This window comes from Mesoplodon bidens, assembly GCF_964165515.1.
Source record: "Mesoplodon bidens genome assembly, chromosome: 8".
In the NCBI taxonomy this organism is placed as follows: Eukaryota; Metazoa; Chordata; class Mammalia; order Artiodactyla; family Ziphiidae; genus Mesoplodon; species Mesoplodon bidens.
In genome coordinates, this window is record NC_138165.1 from 109,714,455 (window position 1) to 109,728,231 (window position 13,777).

Sequence of the window (13,777 nt, forward strand, 5' to 3'; positions counted from 1 at the left end):
AGGACTATTTTTCCTGTCTGGAAGGAACTATCTGTGCCAGTGTCCCTCCTCTGCCCTGCTGTGGGCCCACAGACCAAGCCCTCCTAGCACCACTGGTCTCCCTCCTGCCATCTACCTTTCGTTGGATTCATCAGTGCAGGCAGCAGTGGGATCTTGGAGGGCAGATAGAGAGGGAGGGTGGGCATTTCTGAACCAATTCCCTGCGGGTTCAGAGCTGCTCTGGCTCCCAGGGGATCCAGGAGAGGTCTCGGCTCCGTCAGCATCTCAGCCGCAGCCCAAGCGCCAGGCCCACGCACACCTCTTCCCCAAATCCCAGCCAAAAACTCCTGCTGTTTCCTGCTTGGACTCCATATATGATCATGCATCCCTCCTCAGAGTTGGTGTCTTTTACCTGTGATTTAATTTGTATTTCCTACAAAAATCCACTTGTCCTCCTAAAATTTAAAATATTGGTTAAAAAATAGCTGGTTCACATAGGATTAGCGTCACTGGAGAATTAGTGGAAGTCTGTAAAAACTATATAATTCCATTCAATACAGTAGGTATTTACTGAGCTCTCTCCCACTGTGAATTCTGGGAGGTAGGATGGTGACCGTGATGGGACACATAGCCTGTTTGACCCTCGGGCTCTGCTCATCACTGGTCATGTGACTGAGACAAGCAGCATAACCTCTCTGAGCCTCAGTTTGCTCAGCTTTAGAATGAAGTCAACACTTCCATCCACAGCACTAATGATCGCCAGGCACGGCTCTAAGACGAGCTCAGTTACTGCCGAGCACAGCCCACGGGTGGAAGCGGTTATCGACCTGTTTTATCGATGAGGGAAATGGGGCACAAAGCGTTCAGTCACACGGTCCACATGCACAGCTAGTAAGTAGCTTGAGCCGGGATTCAAACAGGTGCTAACCAGGATGACCTGCATCATGTAGAAAGTAAAGAGGCAAAAAAGATGCTGAACGACATCTCTAAATTTATCCTTCATTGTGAAACGCATCTAGTGAAACAAAAAAATGATACTTGATGGTTACGGTTTCAGGATACATACATACATAGTCAAAGTGTAAGAAATGTAAGGGAATGATAAACACCAAATTCAGTACAGTGGTTACTTCTGGAGAGCAAGGTATGCACTTAAAAAAAAGGGCTAACATCATTTCACCCCTAGTGTGTTGTACTAAACCATCCTCCTGGGATCAAGCCTACTTTGATTATGCCTTACTGTGATTTACTAAAATGCTTAAGTTTATTTTCTAGTATTGTATTTTTGAATTTATAGCTAGGTTGTTTTTAGCAGCTTACTTCATACCTTTAAAAGTGTTCAAAACAGCTTTATCATGAACAAAGCAGACTATTCAGGCACCATCTGGACTTAAAAAAAAACAAACTATAGTCATGTGTCTAACTCTACACCATCCTGAGGCTCACCCATACCCTAGGCTCTAATGAAGATTCTTCAGTGGCGGGGGGTGCTCAGCGAGGGGGTACTGGGGAGTTGAGGTGACGTATATGTTGTGCACATATCTGGTAATAAAAAGGGTGTCTTTAGATAGGATTAAAAGTCCCTTGTTATCAGAAGAGTAATGTTTTCCTTGGGGATCAGGCTCACCTCCACTCATAGAACCAAACTGTGGCTGCCAGGACTTTTATGCTCTGGTGCACTTAGGGAAAATGGACATGTTTTGGTTCTCGGAAGTTTGGAAACTTTCAGAAACTTGAATATATATATATACATATGCATCTGAAAAGAGGATAAAATCCTTATTTGTGAAGCATAAAATTCAGTGTATCGATTGCATCAACAGCATTGTTTGTCTCCTCTAGATCTTTACCCAGTTTATTTACTATTTTGAATAGATAAAACGTTTACAACATCCACACTTCAGAAGTTATGAAAGAGCAGGTAGTGAAATGTTTCCTCCCCGTTCGTAACTTATCTGACCATTCTCCTACCAATGGAAATTAAGGTTATTTCCAATCTTTTGCTATTACCCACAAAGCTGCCATGAATCAACGCATGCAAATGTCATTTTGCAAGTGTGCGAGCATATGTGCAGGATAATTCCCACGAGGAGAAATGCTGGATCACATGCACATACATGTATAATACCATCAAACGGCCTCTACCGGGTTCTGCTGATTTACACTTCTTCCAGCGATGCGGGCAACTACACACTTCCCCACATGCTCACCGACACGGCACTTATGTTTGCCAGTTGAACGGGTGAAAAATGGCATGTTGTTGTATTCGTTTTGGGGTTTTTTTTTTTTTTTAGGTGTCAATATGCAACTTATTTTGCTTGTGCTCTTCAACTATAGCAAAACCTCCCAAAATTAGAGGTGCACTTTAGTGCCTATTAAGTCAGCCATCACGTTTTTGGTAAACTAAGGGGACTGAAGGTCAAATCTGGCCTGCTACCTGTTTTATTTTTCTTTTTGAAAATACGTGTATAACTTTATTGAAGCATATTTTACATTTTTTACGTTTACCCATTTCAAGTGTATAATTCAATCATTTTTTAGTAAATTTATCAAGTTGTGCAACCATCACCATAAATCAGTTTTAGCACATTTCCATCACCCCACTAAGATCCCCTCATGTCCATTAATTGTTAATCTGTCTTCCCTCTCCTGCCCTTCTCCCCAGGCTCTAATCAACTTTCTGCTTCCATAGATTTACTCTTTTTGGACATTTCATATAAACGGAATTGTATACTATGTGGTCTCTCACGTCTGGCTTCTTTCACTGTGCATGATGCTTTTGAGGTTCACCCAAGTTATACCATGTATAAATTGTCTGTTCCTTTTTTTATTGCTGAATAATATTCCATTGCATGGATATGCCACATTTCACCTACCCATTCACCAACTGATGGATATTTAGGTTGTTTCAAAATTTTGGCTATTATGAGTAATGCTCCTACAAATATTCACATACAATTTTTTTTTGCATGGGCATATGTTTTCATTTCTCTTGGATAAAGTCCTAAGAGTGGAAGTGCTGAGTCATTTGGTAAATTTATATTTAACTTTAAAAAAATTGACAAACTGGTTTTCCAAAGTGGCTGCACCACTGTACATCCCCACTGGCCATGTAGGGGGATTGCCTCTTCTCTACATCCTCAACATTTGTTATTGTCTTTTTTTTTTTTTTAATTACAGCCATCCTAGTGGTTGTGAAATGGTACCTTATTATAGTTTTAATTTTCATCTTCCTAATGACTAATGGTGTTGAGCATCCTTCCATGTGCCTATTAGCTATTCATATATATTCCTTTGTGAATTGTCTATTTGAGTCTTTTGCTCATTTTTTGATTGGATTGTTTGTCTTATCATTGAGATGTAAGAGTTCTTTGTGCACTCTGGATACAAATCCTTTATCAAGTATAAGTTTTCAAATATCTTCTTCCAGTCTGTTCTTGTATTTGCATTTTCTTAATGGCATCTTTTGAAGCCCCAAAGTTTTGAATTTTGATGAGGTTTAATTTATCAATTTTGTCTGTCAGTGTAGCTTTAATCTGCATTTCTCTTATACATGTGAGGTTGATTATCTTTTCATATGTTGAACATCTTTTATTATGTTTCAAATCCATTTAGATTTTCATTTCTGAGAACTGCTCATATCCTTTGGCTTTAAAAATATTGCGTTATTGAGTTTTTTCTTATAGAGCTGTAGGAGCTCTTTATATATTAGAAAAATGATCTCTTATCTGTGATACTCATTACAAACAATTCTTGCAGTGTGTCGTCTGTCATTTGACTTTACTTGGGGTCAGTTTTGCCAGGAAGGTTAAAAAAATTTTTTAATGTAGTTTAATTTATGTCTTTTTCTTCTATGACTCCGGGGTTGTGCAACAGAGGTAAAAAGGTCTTTCCCACTCTGAGGTTATGACATATTTCTTTGTTGGCTGCTTCTAGTCCTTTTGTGTTTTTGTTTTGTTTGACATTTAAATCTTTGATCCATTTGGAATCATTCTGGGCTAAAGAATCAAGAGATAGAGATTAATTTTCTTCTTTTCCAGTTGACAACCTGGTTACTATAATACCATTCATTAAATGGTCTTTTTCTTTTCCTTCTACAAGAAAGATGAGATGCTTCTTTATTATATACTAGAGTTCCATGTGTATTTGGATATATTTCTTGATTTTCTATTCTTTTTCATTTAGTCATTTGCCTGTATCAATGGGCTCTTTAAAACATGTTTTAATACCTGGCAGGGTTGGTTCCTCCTCATTACCCTTTGTTCTCAGAAGTTTACTAGTTATTCCTGGTTATTTACTTTCTACCTAAAGTTTAGAATCAAATTAGTCACCCTCTGCATGCCCTGACTCCCTACTCCAACAAAATGCTATTGGTATTTTTATTTGGATCGTACTACATGTATAGATGATGTTTGGGAGTGTTGAAGTATTTATAACATTGAGTATTCCTACCTAAGAACACAATATGCTTTTCCATCTGCTCATTTTCATTCTTCAGAATTTTTTTTTTTTTTTCTGTACGCGGGCCTCTCACTGTTGTGGCCTCTCCCGTTGTGGAGCACAGGCTCCGGACATGCAGGCTCAGCGGCCATGGCTCACGGGCCCAGCCGCTCCGCAGCATGTGGGATCCTCCCGGACCGGGGCACGAACACGTGTCCCCTGCATCGGCAGGCGGACTCCCAACCACTGCGCCACCAGGGAAGCCCCTTCAGAATGTTTTAAGCTTTTCTTCCCATAGAACACACATTTATTATTAAATTTATTCCTGGATATTTTATCTTTGTGTCATTGTTGCCATTGTAAATGGACTCTTTTATTATATTTTCTATGTAGCTGCTGTTTGAACACAGAAAAGCTTTCTCTTTATGCATATTAATTTTGTAACTCCCCGTCTTACTTCTCATATTGTTTAAGGTGTTTTTCAGTTTATCTCTTTGCTTTTCTAAGTACAGAACATATCTGCAAAAAGTGACCATTTCCCCTCTTCCATTCTAATTCTCTATCTCTACATTCTTTCTCTTGTGTAATAGTGTTCAACAGATCCTGTGGGTCAGTGGTGATAATGACCATCCTTGTATTTTTCATGACACCAGTGGAAATGTTTCCTGTGAATTTCATTAAGCATGATATTAACTTTTGAACTAAGAAATATTTTGTCATGTTGAAGAAGTATCCATATATTCCATTTTTTGTTTTGTTTTTTAATATCAAGAAAGGGAGCTGAATTTGTAAAATGCCCTTTCAGCATCCACAGTGATGAGCTTGTGGTTCTCCCTTTTGGATCTCTTTATATGATGCAATGTATTCACAGAACATCCAAAACACAACAGTGCTTGCGTTCGGGAATAAACACCACTTGATTGTAGTGTTTCGCTAATATTTCACTTTGAATTTTTGCATTTATACTCATAAGGAAGATTGATCTGAGGTTCTATTTGTATTCCATCTTTTGGGGGGCTTGGCATCAATGTGATTATGCTCACTTCAGAAAAAGTATTTGCACTGTTTTGTCTTTACAAATATAAATTTGACTGTTTACGTGTATGTTATAATGATTATGTTTGGTCTATCTCTTCTGCCTCCTCCCCTCCCCTTCCTCCTTCTCCTCTTCCTTTCTTCCTCTCCCTCCTCCTCCCTCTCCTCCCATTAGTAACAACTGCTAAGACTTTCTGAATGATTTCAGGGTGCCAAGCTCTGTTCTGAGTACATTACATGTATCATCTCATCTAATTATTGCATCGGCCCAGGGAGGCAGGTGTTTTTAGCATCTCCATCTGCAGACAAGAAAACTGAGATGCAGAGGGGAAGTCGCTTGCCTAAGGCTGCAGACCTAGTGGAACTCGGATTCTTCACCACAATGCTGTCCTGACTCTTCAGTCATCTGCCTTTTAAAGTCATGCTGCTTTGTGGCTCCCTTTGTTTGATTCTAGTGTACGTATTAACCAGACGTCTTCAGTTTTCTTTTGCTTTCAGTTTGACTGGACGTTAACTCTACTTTTGAGGGTTTCTGATGGACAATTTAGACATTCCACCAACATTCTTAATTCTATAATTGTTACCTTTAAAAACTAACATGAAACATGTCTGGCTGCTTGTCATGGGCTTTCAAGACACAACTTGTGCCGGATGATTTAGCTGGAGGGACAAGACCTAAACATGTAAAAAAGTGAAATAACATCACATCAAAATGACAGTCACTCAAGGGAGGGCTCGAACTGCCAACAAGAGGGTGGTTATTAAGTGGTCACACAGTTCAGGGGAGAAGGACAGGAGGATGGAGAGAAGGCTTTGGGAGCTAATGTTGGCTTTGGACAGGGAGTGGGAGAAGAGCTCCTCCCCTTGATCCTGAGGGCTCAGGCGGGGAAGCAGAGGAATCCAGGGATGCCGACTGTGGGGTCAGTAGTGCTGACAAAACCTCATCTACAGCATGGTTTTTACTGCTGCTTAGTTAGTGTTTCACGTTACTTAACTAATTCCCTAGTAACAAACATTAACCTGTTTCTTCTCTGTCAATGCTGTGAACAGTGCAGACAAGAACAGCTGTTTCAATCACCTATGGCAAGTATCAGCAAACCACATCACATGGGCCAAATCTGGCCTGCCGCCCATGTTTGTAAATAAAGCTTTATTGGAACACGTCCATGCCCATTCATTTACATATTGTCTGTGCTTTCATGTTATAATAGCAGAGTTGAGTAGTTGCAGCAGAGACTGTATGTTCAACAAATATTTACTATTTTGCTGCTAATGGAAAAAGTCTGTTGTTGCCCATCTATGGCAACTTGTTTTTATTTTTTCCTTAGTATAAATTCCTTGAAGAGCATTTATGGGTTAAAGGGTATACACAGTAAATATTTTGATATTTACTTGGCCCATGGTCCTCAAAAAATGTCATGCTAATTTATGTATCCAGCCACAATGTGCGAGAGTGACTTTTTTTCCACACGCTCACCAACTCCAATTATTATCACAAGTTAAAAATTTTAGCAATCCTATAGGTGAAAAGAGATACAGTAACATTATATTTAAATTTCTTTCCTACTGAGTTAAAATTTTTTTTAATTACTTTAATATTTTTTGCCTTTTCTACTGAGGTGTTCAGATTTTTCTTATTACTTTCTAAGAACTCTACATACGAAAGATACCTAACGTCAGCTACGTTGCTAATACTTTCTCCATTTTATCATATGATTTTAATTTATGATATTTTTTGCTATTTAAGTTTCATTTAGCCAGAGATACCAGCTTATTCTCTTTATGATTTCTGCCTATATTTTATACTTATAAAATTACTCCCCATTATTATTAAATATCAAACAATTTCTACTGGTAATTTGTGGTTTAATATTTTACATGTAAATACTTAATGCATCTGAAATTTATTTTGTATATTAAGGGAGGTAAAGATCAACTAATTTTCTCAAATGGAGAGCCAGTTGTCCCAATATTATTTATTGCATAGTTCATCCTTCTCCACTTAGGTCATGATTATATTTCTGAATTCCAACTAGTACCTGAATCAATTTCTGAGCACACTATCCTGAAGTCAGATTATCTGGGTTTGAATCTCATCTCCCCAACTTATTAACTGTGAATCTGGCCAAACGGCTTGATCTTTGTGGGTTGGGAAGATTGAATGAGTTAATTTACATAATGTTCTTTGCATAGGACCCGGCACAGAATATTTGCCCAATAAATGCTGCACATGACATACTATTTTTGTTATTGCTATTATCTGTCTATTCCTTTCCCAGTACGGTGATGGCTCAATTACTTTATAATTTGATTTGTACCAAGTAGGGCAAGTTCCCTTGCTTACAGTTCTTTTTCATAAACTTTTTGGATATTGTCACGCATTCATTCTTCTCTATAAACTTGAGAAATAATTTTGTAAATAAAAAATTGTTTTGATTTTATTGGAATTGCACTAACTACATAAACAATGGAAAGATAATGTGTATTTGTATTTTACTGAATCTTTCTATCCATAGAAACAAACCATCAGTCCATTTATTCATGTCTTCTTTCATTTTCTTCAGTGAATTTTGTCTGTATAATTCTGTACAATTCTGCATAATATGTCAATAAAATTTTTTGATAAGTTTGTGTTTTCTAGGAATATAATCACATAATCTGAAAATAATAAAATCGTCACTTTTTAAATATCTGTAACTTCTTTTCTTTTTCTTATGTTATTGTATTTGTTAGAACTTCCAGAGAGTATTAACTAAGAGTGCTGATAGCAATTATTCTTTTCTTGAGTTTCATTTTTAATGGTCATGCTTCTAAACGTTTCACTGTTGAGTAATGCAAATCTTCTCTTGGTTTCTATGATAAATACTCTGAGGTTAAGAAGAGTTTTCCTATTTCTGGTTTATTAAGGCATTTCTAAAAGCAGCTTTGGATGTCAATCATCAAATGCCACTAGAGTATCTACAGAGATGGTCCAAGGGTGTTTCTCTTGAAGAACATTAATATGGCAAAGAGCTGAGTCTTGACAGACAAGCAGGAGCTAAGCAGAGGAAGATGGGCAGAAGGCGTCCTGGAGTGAGGGGAGAGCATGAGATGCAGGAAGGCACTCAAGGTGCAGCAGCATGAGCGGCAAGGAGGACGGGCAAGTGGACCGCTGGAGTTGATGGTGTGAAGATGGGGTGAGGGGGACAGGAAATGATACGGGGAGGCAAGCAGGGACCAGAACATAAAGGGTTCCTGAAATCGAGCTGCTCATCACTGACTAAGAAGATGAGGCTCACGTGTCTTCACATCGCATTCAAAGACAGGAGGAAGCATGAATTCATCTAAAAAATGTTGAAAGTACATTAACTGATAAACAACAAAAGTACTTCCAGGTAAACATCTGTCGGGAAATACCCAAGACCTAATAACACTGCAAAAGTCATTATCTCTAAAGTTTAAAGAAATGCGATTATGACATATGTACATTTTATTTCTCACGCATACTTGTACCTGTTGTCGTGTCTTGCTGGAAAAAATAATAGCTGAACCTCCTTCTTCTTCTGTAGGGTAGTCGGGAAATGTGCCCGTTAAGTTCCTGAGGAGGAAAAAAGGCAGAATGAACATCCATGAGCACAGCCCTCTCTGCTGCATTCCCCACTAGCTGGCTCTGGTCCAGTTCACTGAAATGAGTGATAGTTATTAGGAGAGGGGCTCCCTGCCAGTTGCTGGCCGGACTTCCGGTCTCTAAGAAGCAGAAGGACCTGGTGACATTCAGGAACAGGTTTCCTTCCTCAAGGCAGTTATGACTGTGAGACAGACACACCTCTCTTTGAAGCAGATTGTAATTTTCTGCCTTTTTTTTTCTTTTTTTAATTACTGAGATACTCTGTGCTTGCATTAAAAATGAAAAGACAGGGGGCTTCCCTGGTGGCGCAGTGGTTGAGAGTCCGCCTGCTGATGCAGGGGACACGGGTTCGTGCCCCGGTCCGGGAAGATCCCACATGCCGCGGCCCGTGAGCCATGGCCGCTGAGCCTGGGCATCCGGAGCCTGCGCTTCGCAATGGGAGAGGCCACAACAGTGAGAGGCCCGCGTACCGCAAAAAAAAAAAAAAAAAAAAAAAAAGACAGAAGCACAAACTATTTCTTCCTGTTTGAAATTGAGGATAAACACAGGATTTTAACATAAAACAGAAGCATGGCATTGTTCGAATTACAGATTTAGGACCAGTGCATGAAATACGCATGCATGCTTTAGATTTTAGCGAGTCTAAGGCTCCATATGTTGAGTTCCGAATAGTAATTTTTTTTTTGTAACCATATAGTTTCTATGTTTTAAAATGCAGACTTTGAAATTTAATGTCGAGGGATTTCAGAAGGGAAATGAAGTTAATTTTTCCAAGAGAAACTGACTTGGATACGAGCGTTATATTTATTCCATAGACAGAAAGAAAAAACGACCAAGTTAGTTCCATTAATCCACAGAAGAACAGAATCTGAGTATTAGAGGAGACGCCCATGCTCCAGATGACTCTGTAACAGCGATTCTCAAACTTCTGGCCTTAGTTGCTCTTGACACCCTTGATAATTTTTGATGATCCCCAAAAGCTTTTGTTTATGTGAGTTCTAGCTATTGACATTTACTGTATTAAATATTAAACCTGACACATTTCTAAAATATGCATTTTTCATTAAAAAATAACAATAATAAGCCCGTTATGTGTTCGCATAAACATCATTTTTAATGAAGAATGTATTTCCCAGAACAACAAAAAAATGAGTGAGAACAGTGTTACTGTTCTGGCTTAATGGAAGTTAGCAGGATGCTTATATCTGTTTCTGTATTCAATCTGTTACAGCATGTTGTTTTGGTTGAAGTATAGAAAGAAAATCTGGCCTCACACGGCTGTGTAATTGGAAAAGAGAGGAGAGTTTTAATAGCCTTTTAGACAGCTGTGAATATTCTGCTTTGATTCTACACCACAACTCGACAAGGGGTGGCTCCCTAAAGGCTGCTGGGGATGTAGAGGCTGAGAGCATATCAAGAACTTTCCCTTCCCTGTCATATCAGAATCCATGTGCCTTGTGCACTGCACGGATCTTTCACCCCACAATGACTTTGTAACATGACTTTGTAACATCTTGGTCGTGTCAAAACTAATGATTCATGGACTTATGTGGATCTTCCCAATGCTTACACATTTCACCGTACCAAAAATCATGTTCATTCATTAATAACGCCACCAATCTCATACCCCAAAGCTAAGTAATGAGAAGCTCTCAGACTCACAGAGGTGACTAGAAGATTTCCAAAATTGTAATTTTCACTAGAAAGCTTGAATTTTATTATTAGCAACAAATGCCCTCACTTGTTTTCCTTCAGGCTCACTTGGTTCATTTTTGAGAAAATGTTGCCCCAAACATGAGTCTGAATAGCCAGAGCGTCAGTCATTTTCTCAAGGAAAAATGAGGTTCCAGAAAAAGTGTCTGGCTCAGTCTGAAGCTGGACAGGTGGCAGGTGCCCATTCTGAGCGGCCCTCATACTTTGGGGTGCAGCAGAAGGCAGCCACCTCACCTCCAGGTTCCTCACATACAATTTTGAAAAGCATCAATCGTCAGAGTAAGATTTGACAATTTTATATTTTTCATAGTACTTTTTGCAAATACACTATCAAATATATTTATTTCTAATAGATAAATGAACATATTTAGTTTTTTAGTGACAGTTTAAATATTTAATCATAAGTTAAAATTGAATGTCTTATCCTTAAAGAATGTAAGAACTGTTGTCGGGCGCACATTTAAAAGATATCTTTTAAAATTTGTATGTAGAAAATGAAAGCCTAATCTGACAGCTCTTTATCTCACACACACACTTTCTCTGTTCTCACGACACCCCACGCCCCGCTCTGTGGCAAGGGGACCTCTGTTCCCACAGCTGCTGCACCCCTGCTTTGTGATGTCCAAGGCTGCCCGGGGTTTGCACTGAGACTCCGTCCCTTAGAGCACGCTGGGAGAACACAGTTTTCGAATTCTGTTTCACGTTTCCTTGACTGCCGGCTTTTCACCACCACGTTCTCAGTTGTGCTCTGGGGCAGAGATGGCACACGGCCTTCCCTCTCCCGAATAACGATGCTCAGAACCCAGACACAGTCAGCTCCTCTCTTGCTCAGCATAAGGAAGCTGCAAGGTGACGAGCGTGTTAGCGCCTGGAACTCAGCACAGTGTGAAGCTGGAGAGCTCCGGGCACAGATGACTTATACTTGGAAACAAGTGACCAGAAATACTATTTTGGCTCCCACGGTGTTTCAGGCGCAAATAGCCGGGGGGCTGACCGCATCGACCGCAGGTGACAGCCCGTGTGGGGACCTCTCGGGGAGCAGCCGAAGACCCCTAACGACATGGTGTCAGGAAAGATTCAAAGTGGAAACAGTGTCCGGTTTATGTTTGCTGGGACACCCTGGGTGTCTGTTCAGGCCCATCAAACCCGCCATGGAGCTCAGGGCTGACACATCGTGTGAACATGGATGTTATTCAAACAACTGGAATTGCAGAGTGATGGGGTCTCGGCCCAGAGGGGATCTTTCCCCTTCCCCCCCACGCCCCCCAACCAGGGCTCTGCCCAAATGCAACGGGGTGGAGGAGAGGGATGCCATCAGACAGGGACGATGGTCCAGCCCAGACCCTCCGGCTCTCCCACCCTCATTAGTGGAAGGGATGCTGCTCTCATGACCCAAGCCAGCCTGGTGGTGCGTCTCAAGGCCCCCTACCATCTCACTCCTCTCATTTCCCCCGGGCCCTTTCTCTCTCTTGACTGGATGCTTCCCTGTGAATCTGAAACAAGCTCAGGCCTCTCTCATTTAGAAAACTATCATCCTCCTTTGTGTTTTATTAAAACTTTTGAAATCAATTTTTAAACATTACACTCCATTTACAGTTATTACAAAATACTGGCTCTATTCCCCGTGTTGTACAGTATACCCTTGAGCCCATCTTACACCCAGTAGTTTGTACCTCCCACTCGCCGCCCCTCTATTCCCCCCCACCACCACTGGTAACCACCAGTTTGTGGTCTACGTCTGTGAACACTCATCCCCCAGCTTCTCATGCATCTCCCTGCTCACCTCCACACTCCAGCTTTTCAAGTCCTTCACATTCACTGGCTCCATTAAAACAGTTCCCACAAGGTGTTACGGACCAAACTGTGTCCCTCCCAAATCCACAGGTTGAAGTCCCACCCCCCGGGACCTCAGAATGTGACCGCCTGTGGCAATAGGGTCCTTGCGGATGGAATTAGTTAAGATGAGGTGATGCCCTAATCCAATATGACTGGTGTCCTTATAAACAAGGGAGATTAGGGCACAGACACAGACACACCAAGAGGGCAGATGATGTGAAGAGACTCAGGGAGAAGGGGGCACCTGCAGCTTCCCCCTTCATCCTCGGAAGGAACCGACCCTGCTGACCCCGTGATCTTGGGCTTCCATCTCCCCCACAAACTAAGTAAACAAGTTTACCAGTGAGTATGATGTGCTGGCTTCCCAGGGTGTTTTACCACATCCCTCTCTCTTGATCCATCAGATGACAAAGTCCTTTTTCCTGGAAGGTTCTCTTCCTCAGCTTCCAGCTCGGGATCCTCCTGGCTTCCTTCCATCTCTCACCTCCTCCTCTTCTGTCTATTTGGCACCCCCTTCTCTGCCTTACAGAGAAGGGACTCACAGGACGTGGCCTGGAAGCAGTGTGAGTTCTGGGCCCTCCCTTCCTCCTGAAATGATCTGTGACTGGCTTCCCTCTGAGTTCTCCTCCCCCCACCGACCACCTGCTCAGCCTTCTCTGCCAGAACCTTGCCTTCCCACCTGTAAATGCTGGGGGACCTTGGGCTCGGCCCTTGGGTTCTTCTCTTCCATGCTCACCCCTTAGGATCTCATGTAGCTTCTTGGCTTTGAACACCCCCTGCAGGCTTCACTGCCCCATCACCACGTCTCCTGCCTTCGTCCCTGCCCTGGACCACACACTCATACACTCGCCTGCCTGCCCAGTGTCTCCCTTCAGAAGCGCAGTGAGTATCTCAGACTTAAATGCCCCAACCTCCACCCTTGTGCTCACCTCCTCTCCCAAACTTCCTCCTCCTCTTGTCTTTCCCCATTTCAGAACATGGAAACTCATCTTCCAGTTGCTGCAAGGGCAAAAATCTAAAATCCTGGGCTCGTCTCCCACATTCACACCTAAGTTCAATCCATCAGCAAACCCTGCTGGTTCTACCTTCCAATTCTATGCCTAGAATCCAACCACTTTTCTTACCCGCACTGATCCGAGCCATCCTTATCCTGTACTCGTGTTACTG

At 41.3% G+C, this 13,777-nt stretch overlaps 1 protein-coding gene across 2 annotated transcripts in view; it reads right to left on the minus strand.

Moving 5' to 3' along the window:
* Positions 1-13,777, minus strand: part of DRC11 (dynein regulatory complex subunit 11) — a 168,754-nt gene that overhangs the window by 94,775 nt on the left and 60,202 nt on the right. For both annotated transcript variants that reach the window (XM_081241824.1, XM_081241825.1), the window contains one exon: positions 8,947-9,031. In XM_081241824.1, coding sequence (XP_081097950.1) covers positions 8,947-9,031 — 85 coding nt within the window. The remainder of the gene's footprint in view (positions 1-8,946; positions 9,032-13,777) is intronic.